The sequence below is a fragment of the Ranitomeya variabilis genome, chromosome 1, assembly GCF_051348905.1.
Source record: "Ranitomeya variabilis isolate aRanVar5 chromosome 1, aRanVar5.hap1, whole genome shotgun sequence".
NCBI classification, from domain to species: domain Eukaryota; kingdom Metazoa; phylum Chordata; class Amphibia; order Anura; family Dendrobatidae; genus Ranitomeya; species Ranitomeya variabilis.
Window position 1 is genome coordinate 1023482896 of NC_135232.1, and position 24063 is coordinate 1023506958.

The 24063-nt window shown below is 43.5% G+C and overlaps 1 protein-coding gene across 1 annotated transcript in view; it reads right to left on the bottom strand.

Annotated features, from left to right (window-relative positions):
- Window positions 1-24063, bottom strand: part of LOC143793014 (uncharacterized) — a 195081-nt gene that overhangs the window by 33960 nt on the left and 137058 nt on the right. The window contains exons 17-23 of the mRNA XM_077279566.1: window positions 20235-21112; window positions 16966-17105; window positions 14210-14338; window positions 9894-10225; window positions 9650-9783; window positions 8142-8270; window positions 6904-7151 (exon numbers count right to left, since the gene is read on the bottom strand). Coding sequence (XP_077135681.1) covers window positions 6904-7151; window positions 8142-8270; window positions 9650-9783; window positions 9894-10225; window positions 14210-14338; window positions 16966-17105; window positions 20235-21112 — 1990 coding nt within the window. The remainder of the gene's footprint in view (window positions 1-6903; window positions 7152-8141; window positions 8271-9649; window positions 9784-9893; window positions 10226-14209; window positions 14339-16965; window positions 17106-20234; window positions 21113-24063) is intronic.

Consider the following 24063-nt stretch of genomic DNA (forward strand, 5'->3'; position numbering starts at 1 on the left):
CCTAAACAGCAGAAACCCCCCAAAAGTGACCCCATTTTGGAAACTAGACCCCCCATGGAACTTATCTAGATGTGTAGTGAGAACTTTGAATGCCCAAGTGCATCACAGAAGTTTATAATGCAGAGTCGTGAAAATAAAAAATATATATTTTTTAACAATAAAGATTTTTTAGCCCCCAAGTTTTTATTTTCACAAGGGTAACAAGAGAAATTGGACCCCAAAAGTTGTTGTCCAATTTGTCCTGAGTATGCTGGTACCCCATATGTGGGGGTAAACCACTGTTTGGGCGCATGGCAGAGCTCGGAAGGGAAGGAGTGCCATTTTGGAATGCAGACTTTGATAGAATTGTCTGCGGGCGTTATGTTGCCTTTGCAGACCCCTAATGTACCTAAACAGTAGAAACCCCCAACAAGTGACCCCATTTTGGAAAATAGACCCCCCAAGGAACTTATCTAGATATGTGGTGAGAACTTTGAATGCCCAAGTGCTTCACAGAAGTTTATAATGCAGAGTAGTGAAAATAAAAAATATTTTTTTTCCCACAAAAAAGATTTTTTTAGCCCCCAAATTTTTATTTTCACAAGTGTAACAAGAGAAATTGGACCCCAAAAGTTGTTGTCCAATTTGTCCTGAGTATGCTGGTACCCCATATGTGGGGGTAAACCACTGTTTGGGCGCACGGCAGAGCTCGGAAGGGAAGGAGCGCCATTTTGCAATGCAGACTTTGATAGAATTGTCTGCGGGCGTTATGTTGCGTTTGCAGACCCCTAATGTACCTAAACAGTAGAAACCCCCACAAGTGACCAAATTTTGGAAACTAGACCCCCTAAGGAACTTATCTAGATATGTGGTGAGAACTTTGAAAGCTCAAGTGCTTCACAGAAATTTATAATGCAGAGTAGTGAAAATAAAAAAATATATTTTTTTCCAACAAAAAAGATTTTTAGCCCCCAAGTTTTTATTTTCACAAGGGTAACAGGAGAAATTGGACCCCAAAAGTTGTTGTCCAATTTATCCCGAGTACGCTGATGCCCCATATGTGGGGGTAAACCACTGTTTGGGCGCACGGCAGAGCTCAGAAGGGAGGGAGTACCATTTGACTTTTTTAGCGCAAAATTGGCTGTCGTGTTTGGAGACCCCCTGATGTACCTAAACAGTGGAAACCCCCCAATTCTAACTCCAACCCTAACCCCAACACAGCCCTAACCCTAATCTCAACCCGATCCATAATCCTAATCACAACCCTAACGATAATCACAACCCTAACCCCAAAACAGCCCTAATCTCAACCCTAACCATAACCCTAATCAAAACCCTAAATCCAACACACCCCTAACCCTAATCCCAACCCTAACCCTAATCCCAACCCTAATCCCAAACGTAACACTAATCCCAACCCTAATCCAAACCCTAACCCTAATCCCAACTCTAACCCTAACTTTAGCCCCAACCCTAACTTTAGCCCCAACCCTAACCATAACTTTAGCCCCCGTCGTCACAAAAAAAGTTCAATGTAACCTTTTTTTTGTACGTCGCGTCCGCCATTTCCGCGGATGCGTGGCCGTAACTCTGCCCCCTCCTCCCCAGGACATAGACTGGGCAGCGGATGCGTTGAAAAACTGCATCCGCTGCCCACGTTGTGCACAATTTTCACAACGTGCGTCGGTACATCGGGCCGACGCATTGCGACCGCCCCGTACCGACGCAAGTGTGAAAGAAGCCTTAGGCTACTTTCAGACATAGCGCATTTTTGAGCGCTATTTTGCGGGCGCTTTTCAAAAATGCGCAATGTCATTTTCGTCTGCCGGCAAAGTGGATGAGAAATTCACTTTGCCGTTCAGACACACCGCAAAAAAACGCGGCGCTTTTGTCTGCAAACACGCCGGCGTAAAAAGAATTGACATGTCAATTCTTTACGCAGCGGCGTGTCTGCGTATCCCCCTAGGGCCCCATATTACCTTCCACACACAGCGCCTTTGTCCTGGGTGTCGGCGTCTTTGTACGGAGGGGTTGACACCCAGGACCGGACGTGACGTCGGACAGGAAGAGGGAAGCCCCCGCCCCCCAGTGAAGCAGCATGGAGTCCTTCTGTGTGTGTGTGTGTGCGTGTGTGTGCGTGTGTGTGCGTGTGTGTGTCCCCATGCGACGCTAGTGCCACCATTGTGCTAAGTCGCCGTATGGGACTACGACTCCCATCCGGTATTAGGATGGGAGAGTTGTCCCTGTGTCCGGCGACTTAGCACAATTGTAAAGTTACACAAAACACCTACACACAATACACATACATGACACACAGTACATACAACATATAACACAGAGTATATACTCACCAACAGCACACTTGTAGGCGAAGCCCTCGATCCTCCAGGAAAAAATCCAAAAATAATAAACCAAATTCATACTCCCTGTCCGCAGAATCCATAAAACGAGTGTCCCACGCCGATCGGCTGCTCTCCGGCGATACACTGCCAGGAGCGAAGCTCCTAGCAGTGTATCGCGTACTGTTCCGGAGTTCAATGACTCCGGCGTCTCGGTTAACAGCAGTACAGCTGCGTTGAACTTTCCCACGCAGCACTGCCGTTAAGCGAGAGTGCCGGCGTCAATGACCGCCGGTAAACTCGCTCGCGCATGCGCAGTGACACACCGACAGGAACTATGGCTCCTGTCAGTGTGTTGCTGCAGCCGTGGAGAGCAGACATATCTCTGGATGTGTCTGTTCTCCATGGAAAATCTTGATACGTGGCACTTAAATATGTGGCAATTAAATACGTGACACGTGGCACTTATACGTGATACGTGTCACTTAAATACGTGGCACTGAAATACGTGATACGTGGCACTTTGATACGTGGCACGTGTCACTTAAATACGTGGCACGTGGCACTGAAATATGTGGCACGTGGCACTTTGATACGTGGCACGTGTCTCTTAAATACGTGGCACGTGGCACTGAAAGATGTGGCACGTGGCACTTTGATACGTGGCACGTGGCACTTTGATACGTGGCACGTGGCACTGAAATATGTGGCACGTGGCACTTTGATACGTGGCACGTGGCACTTTGATACGTGGCACTTTGATACGTGGCACGTGGCACTTTGATACGTGGCACTGAAATATGTGGCACGTGGCACTTTGATACGTGGCACGTGTCACTTAAATACGTGGCACGTGGCACTGAAATATGTGGGACACGTCGCACAAAAAAGTTACATGTAGTTTTTTTTGTGTCGACGGTCCGCCGAAGCACGACGCATCCGTCGCACGACGGATGCGACATGTGGCAATCCGTCGCAATGCGTCGCTAATGCAAGCCAATGGAGAAAAAACGCATCCTGCAAGCACTTTTGCAGGATGCGTTTTTTCTCCAACGACGCATTGCGACGGAAGCCAAAAAACGCTAGTGTGAAAGTAGCCTAACCCTAACCCTAGCCCTAACCCTAAATTTAGCCCCAACCCTAACCCTAACTCTAACCCTAACCCTAACCCTAACCCTAACCCTAATTTTAGCCCCAACTTGTCTTCTCCTGCCGGCCGGCAGATGGCAGCAGATGGCGGGCGCACTGCGCATGCGCCCGCCATGATGAAAAAGCCGGCTGGCAGGAGAAGACAGAAGAGGACCCAGGGACCCCGGGTGAGTATTATAGGGTCCCCGAATCCCCCTATTTCTCTGTCCTCTGATGTGCGATCACATCAGAGGACAGAGAAATAACTGATCGCTTTTTTTTTTTTTTTTTTTTTTTTGCGGTCGCCGGTAAACTGTTAATTACCGGCGATCGCAAAGCAGGGGTCGGTGCAAATCGACCCCGATCATGTTCTTTGGGGTCTCGGCTACCCCCGGCAGCCGAGACCCCAAAGAACATCCGGGTGCCGGGCGGCGGGCGCACTGCGCGTGCGCCCGCCATTTTTTCCCGGAAAAAAGATGGCGGCGCCCATGGGGAGACACGAGGAGCACCGGGGGAGGTAGGTAAGTATTGGGGGGCTATTGGGGGCCATCGGGGACCACATTTCTCTGTCCTCCGATGTGCGATCACATCGGAGGACAGAGAAATTAAACGGCAAATCGCGTTTTTTTTTTTTTGTTGCGACCGCCGGTAAACGGTTAATTACCGGCGATCGCAACTCGGGGGTCGGTAAAAACCCCCCGAATCATGTTCTCTGGGGTCTCGGCTACCCTCGGCAACCGAGACCCCAGAGAAAATCCGACTCTGGGGGGCGCTATTCACTTTTTCCACAGCGCCGTTAATTAACGGCGCTGTGGTTTAAGTACCCTTAGCGGCCGCCGTTAAAAGGCGTATCGGCGGTCGTTAAGGGGTTAAAGGGAATCTGTCCTCATATTTTTGCTAACTAATTTGAGAGCGGCATAACATAGGGGCAGAGACTCAGATGTATCATACACTTATTTACAAGTCTGCTGTAGTTTTGATAAAATCATTGTTTTACTAGCAGGAGATTTTTATTATTATTATTATTATTATTTATTATTATAGCGCCATTTATTCCATGGCTCTTTACATGTGAGGAGGGGTATACATAATAAAAACAGGAACAATAATCTTGAACAATACAAGTCACGACTGGTATAGGAGGAGAGAGGACCCTGCCCGCGAGGGCTCACAATCTACAAGGGATGGGTGAGGATACAGTAGGTGAGGATAGAGCTGGTTGTACAGTGGTTTGGTCGATCGGTGGTTACTGCAGGTTGTAGGCTTGCCGGAAGAGGTGGGTCTTCAGGTTCTTTTTGAAGGTTTCAATGGTAGGTGAGAGTCTGATATGTTGTGGTAGAGAGTTCCAGAGGAGGAGACTAGAGGACTACTTGGCCTGCAACCAGGTAGCCCAATCATGCACCCAACACTGATTGTCAGCATTCTGCCTATGCCTATGAAAAACATTATGACATTATGACTCACTTTAGACCAATCTGAGGTATCACAGTTGCCGTTTCTATTTAAAGTCCGGCTGGTTAATTTCAGTCCTCATAAACCACATCACAGGAAACTCAAATACAGCTCTTGTCCGGAATAAAATAAAACATAAAGCAACAAATCCATACAATAGTGCCGGTTAGCCCTCATGGCTTAGCATTCGACTTCTTAAGGTACCTTCACACGAAGCGACGCTGCAGCGATAGCGACAACGATGTCGATCGCTGCAGCGTCGCTGTTTGGTCGCTGGAGAGCTGTCACACAGACCGCTCTCCAGCGATCAACTATGCCGAGGTCCCCTGGTAACCAGGGTAAACATCGGGTAACTAAGCGCAGGGCCGCGCTTAGTAACCCGATGTTTACCCTGGTTACCAGCGTAAAATCTAAAAAAAACAAACAGCACATACTTACATTCACGTCCCCCTGCGTCCACTTCCTGACTGACTGAGCGCCGTACAGTGAGAGCAGAGCGGTGACGTCACCGCTGTGCTGCTTTCACTTTCACTTTGCGGCGCTGAGTCAGAGGAGGAAGCAGACTGCAGGGGACGCAATGTGAGTATGTGCTGTTTGTTTTTTTTACATTTTACGCTAGTAACCAGGGTAAACATCGGGTAACTAAGCGCGGCCCTGCGCTTAGTAACCCGATGTTTACCCTGGTTACCAGTGTAAAATATCGCTGGTATCGTTGCTTTTGCTTTCAAACACAACGATACACAGCGATCGGACGACCAAATAAAGTTCTGGACTTTATTCAGCGACCAGCGACATCACAGCAGGATCCTGATCGCTGCTGCGTGTCAAACGAAACGATATCGCTAGCGAGGACGCTGCAACGTCACGGATTGCTAGCGATATCGTTATAATGTCGTTTCGTGTGAAGGTACCTTTAGTCCTTTAGCAAAGGCACTCAATACAGGAGATCTGCACACCTCCATACACACAGCCATGTGTGAGACAAACAGCTCTCAATTTACAAAGTGAACCACACCAGGGGTGGAGATAAGGTGAACAGCCTTCTCTCTCAACTCATCAGCTGCTCAAAATCTGTCATGGCCAATTAACCCCTTTTAGTCCTAAAACATTACTCCAAGTTTACTTCCCAACCACTAGGTGTCCAATAGCCACCCTACAGCCTCTATGCCTGGTTTTAGGTGATGTTTCTGTCCATTCTATGTTGTCTAAAGGGTTGCACATTACTGGAGATGGCCTCGCTATTCAAGTAAATTCTTAAACTGGAATCATCTGTAGGTTACTAGAGCATTTAAGTGATTGTTGTGTCCCTATTAAAAATGGTTGTAAATACAAGATGCATTTTTATCTTTACAAATTGGCCCCGATTCATAACTCGCAGGGATTCTTTAAATCACTTCCTTTTTTTGTCTTGCGGTATTAGTTGCTGTTTTTGGCATTAAATTCATCAAAATAGCACACGTGATTCATGAATTTGGCCCAAAGTAAAAAATGGCTTTCTTCCTGTCTTCAATGGTTGCATGTTGGCACCAAAAAGTTGCAAAAATTGTGCATACTCAAAAATACACCAGGGGGATTGGAGTGAAGCTGCGCTAAATCTTACTATTTAAAAAAATGTCACAATTAGTTAATCAAGTGAAAACATCTGGAATTTCTAGTTTCTGTCCTCAGACAAAAAAAACAAGGCAAAATAGGCGAGCACATATGAAATAGACTTAATAAAAGGCGCAAGTATAATAGCGAATTGGGTGTGCAAAACACACAAAACTAGACAAAAAACAGGGGTGAAGGCTATGATGAATTCAGGCCATGTTGTACATCACCTTCAAATCTGACATACAGTCACACTTTTACTTCTAACCCAACACCATGCAACTTTTCTCACTAGAAAACTGTGCTACCACTGTCATTTTACTCAATTTATAAAGCAATATATATATATGGTATAGACAAAATAACAGAAAATATAATCGTGAATCTTACATATCGGCAGCATGATTGAGCTTACCTCCCATCGGTACTGATGAAAATTTGACCATGTGTTTATGGTCCTCTGTTTCTAGATTCCAAATTACTATCTCAGTGGTGTTGGTGTTTGGGAGCCGAGAAAATGCAACTACGTGTGATCCCTGACTATTCACGGCAAACTTAGTAATGAAGTCATTGCTGCAGCCCTTCACTGTGCGAATATAGGCAAATGTGTGCACGCTGAACAGCTCAATGTGCACCATGTCATGTAGTTTTGGTGACGGATACCTGCAATATACAGAGCATTATCGTGTTTAGAGAACATAACCTATTACAGCGACATAGTCAGAACTCAGTGCAGATTTTTTCATGTTATTGAGATAATCTCCCTTGATAGATGATTAGGTGTCCCCCTTTTCTCTTAGGGTACCGTCTCACAGTGGCACTTTGGTCGCTACGACGGCACGATCCGTGACGCTCCAGCGTCGCTCCATTATCGCTCCAGCGTCGTAGACAGCGGTCACACTTCGCAATGCACGGCGCTGGAGCAATAATTTCATGACATATTTGCGATGTAGAAGCCGTTGGTTACTGTGCGCACATCGTATACAATATCGTGCACACCTTTGTTACACGATGCGATCATGCCGCCACAGCGGGACACTTGACGACGAAAGAAAGTTTCAAACGATCTGCTACAACGTACGATTCTCAGCGGGGTCCCTGATCGCAGTAGCGTGTCAGACACAGCGAGATCGTAAGTATATCGCTGGAACGTCACGGATCGTACCGTCATAGCGACCAAAGTGCTACTGTGAGACGGTACCTCTCTGTCTATTGACTGTTATCAAGTGTCATCACTCTCTCGCAGCAGTCACCAAGATATCCAAAGTGGGAGAGGTTCTTGGTCTGTCTGCTCTCCTGCACTTCAGTTTGGAGGAGACAATCAATTGTTCAATGTCAAAAGCAATCCATGATGGGAAGTGAGGGAAGTTCCAGCATGTACAGTGCTGGCAGAATTCCGATAAATAATAATTGACAACTTAAATAGTATGGATTGCAAGTTACAGAGCACGAAAATCAGGACAGTTCTGGACATATTAAAATGATATGTGCACCAAAGCAATGTTAATTTCCCGTGGATGATCAAGGCAGAAAGCTCATGTCAGGTTTTGTATAAAAGGACAGGTAATGGAATATCAAATCAATTAACATGGAAAATCAAAGCAGCAGGTAACAAGTGTGTCATGTACTGCAATTACGGTATTATTTAGATACCTGCAGATCAGTAGGAAATACTCCTTGGTTACAGCCACACCTTGAATTGAAGCCACAGGCTCTTGTGCAGTAAGTTTGGCAATGACAGCTCCGCATTTGGCATTCAGCACCATGGCTTCCTTCCCACTCCTGTCACAAAGAGGAAACAAAAGATAACTCCTCTGTTGCACATTCCTTTGCTCATGATCCTCTTAGCATTTAACAAAAGAACAGAACAGATTTAGTGCTTTTCTGGTAACAATTTGCTGCTAATTTTGCAGACCATACAGGGGTACCAACCTCTGGGAATCCACAAATAATGGGTAACAAATAGGATTGATTTGCTCAGTGACCCTAAAATAATATAGCTGCCTGCTTTTATTTTCTTTAGAGTGGGGGAGTGCAGGTGATTGTGTGTAACTCACATAATTTTATAGGTCCCACTAAATGCTACACATTTGTGGGCAGGAAAAAAGCCCTTACTTACACACAAAAATTATAAGGCTCATTTCAAGTTTGCCAGAAGACATGTAGGAGATTCCTCAACTGTATGGAGGAAGGTGCTGTTGTCAGATGAGACCAAAATTGAACTTTTTGGCCACCAAGGTAAACACTATGTCTGGCACCAAATCAACAAAACTCATCACCTCAAGAACACCATCCCCACAGCGAAACATGGTGGAGGCAGCAGCATGCTATGGGGATGTTTTTCGGCAGCAGGGACAGGGAAAATTGTCCAAGTCAGGGGGAAGATGGATGGTGCAAAACACAGGGATATTCTTGAGCAAAACCTGTTTCAGTCTGTCAGTGATTTGAGACTGGAACGGAGGTTCACCTTCCAAAAAGACAATGGCCCAAAGCATACTGCTAAAGCAACATTTGAGTGGTTTAAGGGGAAATGTGTATATGTTTTGGAGTGGCCTAGTTAAAGCCTTGATTCAATTGAGAATCTGTGGTCAGACTTGAAGACTGCTGTTCACCAGAGGAAACCATCTAACTTGAAGGAGCTGAAGCAGTTTTGCCTTGAGGAATGGGCAAAAATCCCAGTGGTAAGATGAGGAAAGCTCATAGAGAGTTATCCAAAGTGATTTGCAGCTGTAATTTCCACAAAGGGAGGCTTTACAAAGTACTGACTTTAGGGGGTTGAATAGTTATGCACACTGAAGTTGTTGTGCATAACTGTTATGGTTGTTATGCCGACGCATCGCTGACCCCCGATCATGTGACGGGGGTCAGCGATGCGCTCATTTCCATCCGCATGGCCGAAAGCGGTAGTTAAATGCCACTGTCAGAGTTTGACAGCGGCATTTAACTAGTTAATAGCGGCAGGTGAATCGCGATTCCACCAGCCGCAATTGCGGGCACATGTCAGCTGTTCAAAACAGCTGACATGTCCCGGCTTTGATGCGGACTCACCGCCGGAGCCTGTATCAAAGCAGCCAGGGATCTGATCTCGGACGTACTATCCCATCCGAGGTCAGAAAGGGGTTAACCTTAGAGATGTGCCCTGAAGCTTATGGATTTATTACCTGTAGGCAAATACAATGTATTCTTTAAAAGAATTCTTGGAAACCAGAATGGAGTGGTTTTTATGAACTGGCGTTTCATCTGCAGGAATGGCTACTTGACAGATAAGGCTACAGGATTCAGCCAAGTCAAACACCTGCAATACATGAAATTACAAAAAAAAAAGTTCAATCAAAACAACAAAGTAAAAAACAAACAAACATAAATCATTATTATATCCAGTTTAAAAAAAATAATGGATCCGACCTTAACTAAATGGCTGCCATCAAAAAAAGCCAAGAGAAGTTGTCCATCCATAGCAGACGTTAGGATTGGGGCATCCAGACAATTATTGGAGGCGTATATCATTCTGCGACATGAAAGGTCCCATATCTGGAAACTGTGGTTCTGAGTGACAGCAACAATTCTGTTCTGCCTACACACAGTGATGGAGTCAATGTCCTTTCCGATGCCATGAAGAGTGAATACAGGTTTCCCCGCTACTAGGTCCCAAACCTTCAGGGTGCCATCCTTGGAAGCCGTCATTGCTCGAAGGTCAGTGTGCGCTTCTGTGACTGCAGTAATACTGTCGGTGTGACCTATATAACAACAGTAATAAAGTACAATAGTTCTTATATTCTGCTTAAAAAAATATAGAAATCCTTCAATTTTTATACTGTCTACTGGGGCTATTTTAGACTTATACTTCCTGTTCTTTCAGAAGTCTCGTTATCATCAGAGGCAGGATTACAGGTAACACCTCTATAGGCAGCTTATAAGACAGGATCCACCAAAGCCAACATCACCAGTACGATCCAATGAATTCAGGTTACTGGAGTAAATGTAACATAAATCTTAATGCACTACAAGTATCTCAGTGAGGTCTTAAAGGGAAGCTATCATCAGAAAATTATCTATTGTTCAAATCAAGTTTTTGTGTTACTGTATATGTTTTTTTCATATTATTATGACCTTTGCTAACAGAAAAAGAAAATTGCTCATCGTGCTGGAAAATGAGGCTTTAGACTTGTACATCCTGTCTTCTTAGTAAGGGTTTTGAGCAAGTCTCCATATCATCAGCATCAGGATTACAATAACAGGTAACAATTCTATTATTTTATTATTATTATTTAATGGCCTTTGGGTCGATCTCCAGCCATAGCGACTTGACGGATGAATGATCTGTAGGGTGATTGTAACAACTCTGCTAGCATCACGGCATGGCCTCACATCTCTCACACTATCTTACCCACTGCTCCAGGCCATGATGTGGTTTCTGTTTTATGCCAGCTCCATGTTCTGTGTCTCTGCTCTCTGCATACATCATGGCTGTGTGTATAGGGGGGCGGCGCCTGAACTCTCTGGTTCTTATAGGAATCAGGTGCATTTGTGTAATCTATTTCTGACCAATTACCAGGAGGCCTCCAGTATATAGTGCAGCTCCACCCAGTGTTCTGGGCCTGTGCAATGTGTTAGCTCAGTTAGTGTTTAGCTTCTGAGTTTGCCAGGCCTTGCTGTGAGTTACTCCCTCTCTGGAGGCTTTTCTCTGTATTTTTGCCTTGGTCTTGTTGTCTGCCCTCCAGGAGGCAGAATATCCTGGTCCCTGTGTCTTTGTCCTTGTGTCTTGTTCCATTGCTTTGTCTGTACTTAGTCTTATCTCTGTCTCCTTGTCTGTGGCTTCCTTCCCTGCTGTGTCTTTCCTTGTGTTCTCAGTCTGCTTACACTCTGCACTCTTGCAGCTCTGCCTGCTCTGTACCTTTGTGGCTTTTACCTCTGATCCGCACTCCTGCGGTTCCGCTCCGTTCTTCTCTGCTCCGCTCCCGTTGCTGTAAGAATCTCTTTCTGCAGCTCTTCTCCGCATTCCTTGCGGTTCTGCTCCGTTCATCTCTGCTCCGCTCCCGTTGCTGTAAGAATCTCTTTCTGCAGCTCCTCTCCGCATTCCTTGCGGTTCTGCTCCGTTCATCTATGCTCCGCTCCCGTTGCTGTAAGAATATTTCTGCAGCTCCTCTCCGCATTCCTTGCGGTTCTGCTCCGTTCATCTCTGCTCCGCTCCCGTTGCTGTAAGAATCTCTTGCTGCAGCTCTTCTCCACATTCCTTGTGGTTCTGCTCTGCTTTGCTTTTATTGCTGCGCTATCTCTTGCTGCTCTACCTTTCCTATCCGCAGCCTTGCAGTTCTCTTCCTGTGTGAACAGGTCTCAACCTGTTCCTTCATTCTCCCTTCCTTCTGGTTTATCTCCATACCTACATCTCCTGTGTGAACAGGTCCCACCTGTTCCTTCATACCTGTTCCTTCATATTTCATATCTGTTCCCGCACCACCTGTGTGAACAGGTCCCTACCTGTTCCTCCTAACTACATATCCGTACCTGCATCTCTAGTGTGAACAGGTCCCACCTGTTCCTTCATACCTGTTCCTTCATATTTCATATCTGTTCCCGCACCACCTGTGTGAACAGGTCCCTACCTGTTCCTCCTAACTACATATCCGTACCTGCATCTCTAGTGTGAACAGGTCCCTACCTGTTCTTTCATACACCACATCAACCAGTCCTGTGTTCTCTGCCGTGCCTGCCAATCCAGTGTTCCTGCCAAACCCGTGTTCCTGCCAGTCCTACCGTTCCTGCCGTGCCTTCCAGTCCTGTGTTTCCTGCCGTCCCTGCCAGTCCTGTGTTCCTGCCAGCCCTGTGTTCTCTGCCGTGTCTCTGCCAGCCCTGTCACAGCCGTGCCAGCCTACTCGTCTGAGTTTCAGCCATGCTCTTCTGCCAGTCCTGCCTGATGCCCGCACCAATCCTGGTATTCCTGTCTCCCAAGTGGGATCAGCAGCCACAGCCAGACACCACCCTGGAGTAGCACCTGGCAGCTGCCTGCTGCACAAGCCTGACCTCACCATCAGAGGCTCCAGTGAAAACCCAGGCAGCTGTCATAGTCACGCCCCTTCCAGGGTAGTCTGGTTTGTGGCACAGTGGGGCCACAAACCCCCCGAGCTCACGCTTACCAGTCAGGGCGTGAGAGTGACAGTGATCGACCTTGAGCAAGCCTAGATAGGTCCATCAGGGCCTCCTCTGCCGTTATTTTGATTGTATCAAACTATCAGTTTGCTGGTTTTCCTTTTCACCTTGTTTATTCTATTCTTCCAACCATGAGGTCCTTCTCCAGTGATTGCTCTCTTTGCATGTGTCCAAAGTAGGCAAGTCACAGCTTGATGATCCTTGCTTCTAGTGACATGTTTGGCTTGATTTGTTCCAATATTGATTTGTTTGTTCTTCTTGCCATCCATGGTATTGATAACATCCTTCTCCAGCACTACATTTCAAAGGCGTCATGGTCAGAAGAAAAGAAGAAACAAGGTGAAGAGGAAGACCAGCAATCCGATGGCTTGATACAATAAAAATAACAGTGGAAAAGGCCCTGGTGGTCTTTTCTAGGCTTGCACAAGATCGATCTTCTTGCAGATTGGTCATCCATGAAGTCGTCAAGGCTTGAGAGCGAGCCAAAGGCCATTAAATAATAACAATAATAATAATAATATAATAATAGAGGTGTTACCTGTAATTGTAATCCTGATGATATGGAGTCTAAAAGAGCTTCAGTCGCCAGTGTGAGAATGTCAAAATTAATGGTTTTCTTTATTCTTTTAACAAAACATGTAACACAAAAACCTGATGTAAACAGTTGATCATTTTCTAATGATACATTCCCTTTAAACAGTGAAGTTTATAGGAGGCTCGACCACCTTATCTCAAATTCTTATTAAACAGACTGTGTAACCCCAATGCACGTAGAATGTAGAAAGGTCACTGCCATTACATTTACGATACCTACACAAGGGAACACAGAGATGAAAGTATAAGTCTCAGTTCCTAATCCAATAACTGGGACCTAGGGTCCTTCAAACTGGCCTTGGACAGTGCTCCTATGATAAATTAAAAGGGACCACTAACCTGGTAACCAGGTAATATCATTGTGTACGGACATGTGTAGCTTATCTACAACGTAGCAATCAATAGATTGAGGATGAAAAAACATTAGTTAAAAGGAAGGCATATAAAACGTTGTGAATGTCATCCTTCTATCATGATATTGTTATAATTTTCAAATTAGTTATGATGAAGAAGGGGGCTGGCTTAGCTAATAAATTGAGCCAGAACTACCCTTCATATAAGTCATCAACACACAACGAGGAGGAGGAAGCTCCTTCATCCTGGAGCCTATAATGGTAGGACACAACTGCCAACAGTAGATCACAACTTCCATGTCCACACAATAGGGACTGATATGGGGAGATCCATGCAGTTTTGATGAAAATTAAAAATATATCAGTATATTAATTTATTTAACATTTCCAACCCTAAGAAAAAATATCTCTGTGTATATGAAGGCGATCTGTAGCTCCTATAAAAATACATTATAAAACAGGAATTTTAACTTATTTCAATTAAAGAAATTGGTGGATATTGTTCTTTTAAATGACCCAAGTTGTCATGAAAAGATCAGAGTCTTCAGAGTAATATTAAAGAATTGTCCACAAATGATTCATAGACATATGTTTTATGTAAACTTTCTGAAATATTCAGCTGTGTACCTGCTAAGGTGTCATAGAGGATCCCCCCAGGGGGCAGGAGACACGTGAATGAAGGTATGAAAGTGGCAATAGAGGACTGCTGACACTGGGACATCAAGGTTGGCAGTAAAGGATATTTCCTAGGATCACCTATAATTAACAAAGGTCATCTATTAAATATTTGCACATTTAGATAATCTTCCTACACATGCTTAGATCTGGCATAGATAGATGGCTCAGTGTTGATCTATCTAGTAAACTTCATACACTTTTTGTACTGAGTGCGGTATTTTATGTCCTGCCTGTTACATTACCTTTGGATTTGATGCTCCATATCCTGTAAAGAATTCAATGTACAAGTAGCATTTGTAATGCACTTCTCACACGGGACTCAACAGTCTGGGAGTAAACTGATCAATTTGATAAAAAGTCTTATCTAGAGAGTGTGCTAATCACACTCGGACGTGAAACTGAACAGGTGCATTTTAGGTGTTTGCAACAATTCTGCCCAATAATAATATTGGTTTGCTTGATCCAGAGAGTTGGGTCTACCTGACAGAAGCTCCTGCCTCCAAATGTTTCATGTATGATGCTAGACTAGCTTATTCATGCTTGTTGATCTGATAAGATGGCAAGATGTTTAGCTTCAGTAGATCCTTCAAGTAGCTGGGTATTTATGGAAGTTAGAAATGAGGCATTACAGTAGACCACCCTAAGGTTATGAAGGCATGTCTTCTGGTGGAATGAGGTGTTCGGGAATGTTTCAGGTGGATGAATAAAGCTTTAATAAGAAAATATCTGATTCCTAAGAGGCCATTCCCCATCGATAACTAAATCCAAATTATAAGTGTGGTCTTAGGGTATGTGCACTCGATGTCCTTTTCAAGTGTATTCCGCCTGACTCCCACCTAAAAAAAGCACTGCAAAACCACAGCAAAAGTTGAACATACTGCACAAAAATGTAAAACAACACTGCTGGCCATATTGTCAGTCTTCTGTTAATTCTTATAAACACTTGAAGGTCCGAAAACCATGAAGCACCTAAAAACATATTCACTCCCTCAGGCGGCTTCCGCCAGGAAGTTACTTACTAGTTGTAGTTTAAAAAATCAATAAAAAGATACCGATAGCAAAGCGGAAGCAAAAATGATGACAGAACCACCAGCAAAGCCGCTTCATCAAATAGATGGCTGGCTTTTTCCTGAAAGGGCATCACATGGGAAAACCTCTGCAGATCAGCCGGTGTCTTAAAGATGCCACGTGCATGTAACCTGAGTTTTACAATATTGTGATTCCTACGTGTAGAGGTGTTGGATTTACAAATTGCCATTTTGCAGTAAGGTGCTGAGTTCTCAACATGAGAAAATCAAGTCTGTGGGCTCAGCTTTGGCCAGCTGGTGCTCACAAAGTCTATTAGCTCAGCTAAGCGGGTACTTGTAACCCGCGGTGTGTTATTGACTTTGAGCTAGAAGGATAGGTATAATAGGGGATCGTCTGTTATGGACCTGGTGGTTAGGAGCATGACCTGATGAGTAAACTCAAAATCGGGACTAGCTCTGGGTAAGTGGGAACTCTGCTGACCGCAAACCCTACTCCTATCACACACACTAGAAATAGCCGTGGAGCGTACCTAACTCTCCCTAGACGCCTCTTCACAGCCTAAGAGCTAACTACACCTAAAGATAGAAATAGAAGGTTTACCTTGCCTCAGAGAAATTCCCCAAAGGTAAAGGCAGACCCCCACATATATTGACTGTGAGTTAAGAGGAAAGTCACAAACACAGGAATGAAACAGGTTTTAGCAAAGGAGGCCAGATTTCACTAAATAGAGGATAGAAAAGGGAACTATGCGGTCAGCACAAAAGACTACAAAAACCACGCAGAGTAAGCAAAAAGACTCCCCACACCGACTCACGGTGTGGAGGTGCCACTCTGCACCCCAGAGCTTCCAGCTAGCAAGGGAATATCATGATAGCAAGCTGGACTAGAAATTTGCAGTACTAAGAAATATATTCAGGAAGCAGTAACAACAAATGAACTAGCAAAGACTTAGCTTCTGCTGGAGTAGACAGGTCCTCAGAGAAGTCCAAGAGAGATCTGAACCAATACTGAAACATTGACAGCTGGCATGAAGTAACAATCTGAGTGGAGTTAAATAGGGAAGCAGCATAGCAATAAACGAGAGCAGCTGATAAAGCCAACCTCAGTGACCAGCAGTTCCGCTCGAAGCCACCAGAGGGAGTCCAAGAGCAGAACCAACCAAAGTACCATTCATGACCACAGGAGGGAGTCCGAGAACGGAATTCACAACAATCGTCTGCACAGAATATCAGACTAATGCTCTGGATTATTTTGCTTAATAGTAATGCAATAACATGTAAATTGCATTGGAGGTAATACTGAGCCCTTTGGCACTCCATAATGTGAAGTGGTAAGGAGGGCAATGAGCCAAAAACAGTTATTGTGGTCTGCCATTTAAGAAGGAATTTAACCACTGGAGAACTGTGCCATCAATACCACATAACATCACAAATCTATAATTTTTATTGCATTAGTCAACTTTATCAAAAGCTGCTGAAAGATCTAGGAGCATTAGAAGGCTAATCTGTTTCAGCTTTGCATGTGAATACTTTCTCAAACTTGAGAAAGGCTTCAAATGAGATGCTGAAACGTTGTATCTGGGTGAGTAAAGTCCACATTTCTCACATATTTCCATTGGAGTGCTACTTCCATTTTACTTTTTTATATTATTTATAAGTATTATTATTTAGTCCTACCAGGGGCAACAGGTTTATCCGAGGCATCTATCTGGTGCAGACGTCCTGTAAGCTGTGACGCCAGCTGACATGGGTCCTTCCTTAGCACCTTCATGGATAACTGAAGAGTTTCAAGTAGAAGATTCAAATCAAGCATTGGCCTGTCAATCAGAAAGCATAAAGTACCGTGATGTAATAGTATTGGTAGGTCAAACTGTGGCTGATTTACTGCTCGAGTACAATAGTGCTTGTGGTAACTGATACAAGGCTTTGTGAGAAAGGAATAAAAACTTGAGAACTTGATCCATGCATTCACACTCACTGGAAATGTACAGAACACATTCAAGCAAAATAAGAAATATGAAACCACGTCTGCTAAATCTACAAATATTTGGCTGGGATGATGCTTTATAAGGCACACATCCATGTTTCACTGTCTGAGTATGGACCGCTATATACGGAGTGGCCGTGGATCTTCTATAGACCTATATTAGGATGTTGTGTTCACACAAATGTTCAATCGGCCTTTGGATAGAAGGTGCAAAACCCCTTAAAAAGGAACTTTCATGAATTTTTGCTTGTTAAACTGGCCACAACATGCAGAGCTGAAAAAAATAATAAGTTTTTGTTTTTTAAAATTAATTATTCATTTACATAGCAGATATATTAGCTAGTAAAATTTAGGTTATAATTCATGATACATTCAAGGGTCATTAGTAGGGTTGAGCGACTTTTACTTTTTTAGGATCGAGTCTGGTTTCGTGAAACCCGACTTTCTCAAAAGTCGGATCGTGTGAAATCGGCCGATTATTGTGAAAAGTCGGGGGGGCCGACCGAAATACGAAACCCAATGCAAGTCAATGGGGATATTTTTTTTTATTCTCTCTCTCTCTTCCTCGGACAGTGTAAATCGTTACATCCAAAACGGTAAGATGGCATTTATACCCCCACCCCCTGTGACGCCGCAGAAAGCAAGACGAGACCTATGTCATCACGCTGCCCACACTCCTTCATTGGCTGAAAAAATGGCGGTTAAAGCGTCATATGAAACGCGACTTTGGCGCGAAGATCGCCGACCGCATGGTCGATCCCACACTGGGATCGGCTCGGGTTTCACAAAACCCGACTTTGCCGAAAGTCGGCGACTTATGAAATTGACCGATCCGTTTCGCTCAACCCTAGTCATTAGCAGAGATTTTAATCTGAGGTACGTACTTTTTCCTGTACATGATGTTGACTGATCATAAGCAGGATACGTCAGGGAGTAAAAAGAATATATCCCTAGAAGGTCAGAAGAACATGTTTTTTCCTGTGAGATATAATAACAGACAGCTCTGCTCCTAGTCCCGATCTGTGCAAAAACTGTAGAATACAGCAGAGCTGAGTGTCATTACAAACACCTCCAGTTTTCATCTCACAGCAGTCAGTGTGAAGAAGGAGGAACAGCAGAGCTGCTTGTCATTACAACCACTTCGAGGATTCATCCCACAGCATCATTGTCAGCAATCAGTTTTAGGGCCAGCAAAAGATGTCCCTAAAGCATCACAGGTGTTTTCAAAGATATAGACAGACAACTATGTGGCAGATTTTTAAAAATTGACTAAAATAAAAAATCATCTTTTGTGCTCATAACTAGAGTTGAGCGAATTTTTAAAAATGTTCCGATTACGATTGTCAGCGAATATCGTATTTGCAATATTCACCAAACAAACGTCATAACCAAATAACCGAATATGGTCAGAATTGAACGTCAAACATAAATTTGGCACAAATAGGGTATCAATATGACACGAATGTGGCAAATTAAAATTTCGTTTCGCCGACCGATTCCGAAAATATTCGCTCAACTGTACTCATAACAACCAATCTTGGTACAACTTTTATTTAAAAAGAGTAGTTAAAGAAATGCAAAGTGAGCTTTGATTGGTTGCAACAAAGACACAATTTCTTCTGAACAGTTTTGGTAAATAACCCCTCTACATTACACGCAGAGCAGCCTTATGAATGGGCTATTATTTCTCCCACCCTTGTTCGCCTTGCTACATAAGAGATGAACAAGCATCATGTTTATGAAATATGTATAACAGAATCATTTAAAAGGAAAAACATCTTATAAAATCATTAAGCGGTGCAACCATTTAAATTTAGAGAAAATTACTTAGGCCTCATTCACACGTCAGTTTTGTTTGCATACTGGAAAAAAGACCATTTTTCAACAGTGTAGTGGATTTGATGTTAATCCATTTTGGGTCCAGGTGTCCATTTTTGACATCTGTCTGGCATCCATTTTTCTCTTATGCAACCCTCTCCCAAACATACCCAAGCTTATCCTACCCGTTAAACAGTAAAAAACAGACAAAACTTGGATGTCACACTGGTTTCATCCCTTTGCTCGTTGTAATTCCCACTAACCCCTGAGTTGAATGGTTGAGTTTGGTCTATGACTCAGATCAAAAACCAACATGTCTCCATTTACTTTTGCAGATATTTGTGCCATAAAAAAACCTTAGACATGTGACCAGCCCCATAGAATTATTAGGGGTACAAGTTGGTTGTCTGACCGAGCGTATATATTATAAGTAATAGTCATAAAACTTGAAAGAATACAATAGAAAAATTGACCAAAAATTGACATCTACATGAATTTGGAAAAAAAATTCAAGAAGATAAAATCAGTGTAAAAAGAGTAACAGATTCTGGAATAAAGCTGTAAAGTACATATGCAATATTTGCTTTGAACATTTTCTTTGTTGCAAAGGATAACATTTCTATTAACGCACAGTACATATACCGGTAAGTCAATGGTAGCTGAAATATTAGAATATAGTTTAGTATTTCTGCCTCCATATATTATATGCAGCAAATACAACATTGAATCGAAAACCCACTAGCAACAGTATGAATTTTTAAGGAATCGTTTATCCTTAAAGGAAGTCTGTCAACACAGAATGACTGTTCAAGCCAAGTACAGGCGCTCGCTGCACTCTTGGCGTGGTCATATATTTAAGTACACCTTCCAACCTACTTGTATTTCACCTATCTATGCACTTTTCTGGATCTATAAAATCAAAGCTGTCGATCAAAGAAGATGGAGGGTGAAGTTAAAGGGCAAACAAATAGGTGGGAAAGTGCATTTATATGTTTGGTCACACCAAGGGTGCACCAAGCTCCTGTACTTGGTTTGAGCAATCATTTTGTGCTGACAGTGTCCCGCTATTCATAACCATTCAATAGATACCAGTACATCTACTTTTGGTCAAATACATTTTCCTCCATACCAAATGCCTTACTTTTCAGGATTAATGGCTGCTCTTATGTCCTCCTGGATTTCCACAATGGAGGTAGCCCAGGCTTTGTTTAGCAGATACTCATAATTGAATATGCACTCGGTCACGAGACGCTGCATTTGATTAGACTGCAACATATGGTATGATATTCCAAGAATTTTGCGTAGGTTAAACACATGGACTGTTTGGTTTTCACATTTGATCTCCCATGACAGTGGCATGATTGGTGCATTACTTTTATTAAGGCAATGGCGACTTCGACTTTCTAGGTAGTAGTCGGTGAATGCAGAATGGATAGAAAGTTGATAATCTTTTGACTTCACATATCTATTCACACACACAGTCCTAAATAGGTCATGAGCCCAGTTAATGACATAGCTATCATCTGTCCTCTGTTCTACCAAATAGATTCCAAAATCTTTACGTAGCTTGATCCAAAGGACTTCTGGAAACACTGGCACAGCAACTCCCTGGTACTTAATTATTTCATCCATTACAGCTTGGTCAAGTGATAGCAAATCCAAGAGTTCTTCTTGCGTGATGCCATTTCTGGACAGTGAAATGTATGAAGCTGTTTTTTTTATCACTTGGTCACCGTGATTTTTTTCTAGTCTTGATAGAAGCCACGAAAACATCTTAGAGATATCAGGATATAGAAGGATTTCCCTTTCTGGAGTATAAGAGGTCCACTCGTGTGATTCCATATAAGAGCACAGTGAATAGAGTGGAAGAGGACATTGAGCACAAGACTCTAGCAGGACTTTTCTTTGGAACCCAGTGAGTTTTCGACAATCTCTATTTAGCCAGTAGTCAATCATATGATTTATTTCTTCTAAATTTAATGGTGGTATCTGAATAATGTTTTGCTTTAATGTAAGTTTCTGCAACAAAAAGTACAAACATCAACAAGTGGAAAAAATGGGAGATCTGTGCATGTTCTTACTGTTACGTGATGTATGTTGAGTAGTACATAAGAGAAAGGGGTTCAGTGAAGAATGTTATATCAGAGAGTAAAGAGGCACATCATTTGAAGACATTAGAGTTTTGATTTGATGATCACCAGGAACGGATCACATACTCCATAGACATCAGACTTTTTTTAGACAAATTATTGAAAAAAATTGCAATGTCTTTGAAAAGAGCCCAAATTACCTCAAATCTTTTACTTTGTGAGGAAAGGAATCGAAATATAACCAGCTTCTATGAGAAGCTTCTACGAGTTCCAGACTTGAGCAGAGTAATGCCATGCATGTCCTTTATCTGGACTTTTCAAAGGCATTTGGTACAGTGCCACATACAAGGTTCACACATAAAATGAGAGCAATGGAAATAAGGGAAAATGTGTGTAATTTGGTTAAAAAATTGGCTCCTTGATCAGAAGTAGACGGTGGCTTTTAATGGAAGACACTTGGATTGGGTCACAGTTAGCAGTGGGGATACCACAGGGGTAAGTATTTGGCCCATTTCTATTTTACATATTTATTAATGAACTTGTAGGCGGCACACAAGGTAGAATTTTCATTATTTGCAAATTATACTAAACTCTGCAATGTTATTAACACGGAGGATAATTTTATTACAGACGGATTTAAGTAAGCTGGAGGCTTGGACTAATAAATTGCAATTGAAGTGTAATGTAGATAAATGTAAGATCATGTACTTGGGCTGAGGAAATAAAATGTATAATTATCTACTAATCGGTAAAACACTAGGTAAAAATGAAAAAGACTTAGGGTACCGTCTCACAGTGGCACTTTGGTCGCTACAACGGCACGATCCGTGACGTTCCAGCGATATTCTTACGATCTCGCTGTGTCTGACACGCAGCAGCGATCAGGGACCCTGCTGAGAATCGTACGTCGTAGCAGATCGTTTGGAACTTTCTTTCATCGCTGGATCTCCCGCTGTCATCGCTGGATCGTCGTGTGTGACGCCAATCCAGCGATGTGTTCGCTTGTAACCAGGGTAAACATTGGGTTACTAAGCGCAGGGCCGCGCTTAGTAACCCGATATTTACCCTGGTTAGCATTGTAAAAGTAAAAAAAAAACACTACATACTCACCTTCTGATGTCTGTCACGTCCCTCGCCGTCAGCTTCCCGCACTGACTGAGCGCCGGCCGTAAAGTAAAAGCAGAGCACAGCGGTGATGTCACCGCTGTGCTGTGCTTTACGGCCGACACTGACACAGTCAGTGCGGGAAGCTGACGGCGAGGGACGTGACAGACACCGCAATGTGAGTATGTAGTGTTGTTTTTTTTTTTTACATTTACAATGGTAACCAGGGTAAACATCGGGTTACTAAGCGCGGCCCTGCGCTTAGTAACCCGATGCTTACCCTGGTTACCCGGGGACTTCGGCATCGTTGGTCGCTGGAGAGAGCTGTCTGTGTGACAGCTCCCCAGCGACCACACAACGACTTACCAACGATCACGGCCAGGTCGTATCGCTGGTCGTGATCGTTGGTAAATCGTTTAGTGTAACGGTACCCTTAGACATATGGATGGATAGCAAATCCAACTCTAGTGATCAGTTACAGGCAGCTGCAGCCAAGGCGAATAGAACCACGGATGCATTAAAGAGGCATAGATGCTCGTGACTAGACCATAGTTTTGCCTCTATACAAGTCACTAATCAGAGCACTCTTGGGATTTTGTGTTCAATTTTGGGCTCCAGTGTATAAGAAGGGCATAGCTGGACTACTGTTTGTGCAGAGAAGAGTGACCAAGATTATTAAGGAAATGAGTGAACTGCAATACTTGAAAATATGACGGTCATGTTACTCCACCAGGAAGCACCTGTAGGGAAAATATTACATACTTTAGAATTATGTCCTGCACCTAATTTTTCTTGCATGCAATTAGCCAACCTCCTCCCACCTGACCAAGAAAATGGGTGAGGGGTGTAAATGGGACTCAATTAAAATCTGTCATCCAGAAAAACTCAAGGACAGATCCCAAGAGAATAATTATAAAAAATTGCACTTGGCCCAATGTTACTCTTTAGGGCAGCTCACATCAGAGGTTATTTTCTCATGCCTATTGCATCCGAGATTTGGATCGCACGCATCCACACAAGTCTGTGGGTGCGTGTGAAACATCGCACTGCACTCGGATATTATCCAAGTGCAGTGAGATTCCCGTGAAAGCTGGCAATAGAGGAGATGGAGAAATGAATTTCTCCGTCTCCTCAGCAGCTGTGCTGCGATTCACTGATGCGAGAGGATCGGAGATCAGAGCACCAATACTCAGCTCACACTCGCGGCAGAGCTGGAGCACAGTGTCATTAACATCGGATGTGATACGCTAATTTGTCTGTCCAAACTTATCTACAAGTACTTGTTCATTCAACTAATCATAAGAGCTTTTTTTATTCATTCATTTTTATTTCATGCTGATTTGCCTTGTTCTTGTGTGCATGTCTTCTTGTTTTTTTCATCACTTTCTAACTTTGTAAGCACTTTACCTTTTGTGTATTAAATCTGAAATTTAATATATTTGTTCCTTTCTCTTCTAAGCATACCCACAAACTGGGAGAGCAAAAATATAGCTCGGTTGTGTTACCCTGCATATGCCAAAGTGAAAACAGTGTATCTGTTGGATGCTTGAGGAAGCTAGGTGCGCATGTGACGAGTGTGTATCCCAGGCCAGGCACATGTGACGAGTGTGTATCCCAGGCCAGGCACATGTGACGAGTGTGTATCCCAGGCCAGGCACATGTGACGAGTGTGTATCCCAGGCCAGGCACATGTGACTAGTGTGTATCCCAGGCCAGGCACATGTGATTAGTGTGTATCCCAGGCCAGGCACATGTGACGAGTGTGTATCCCAGGCC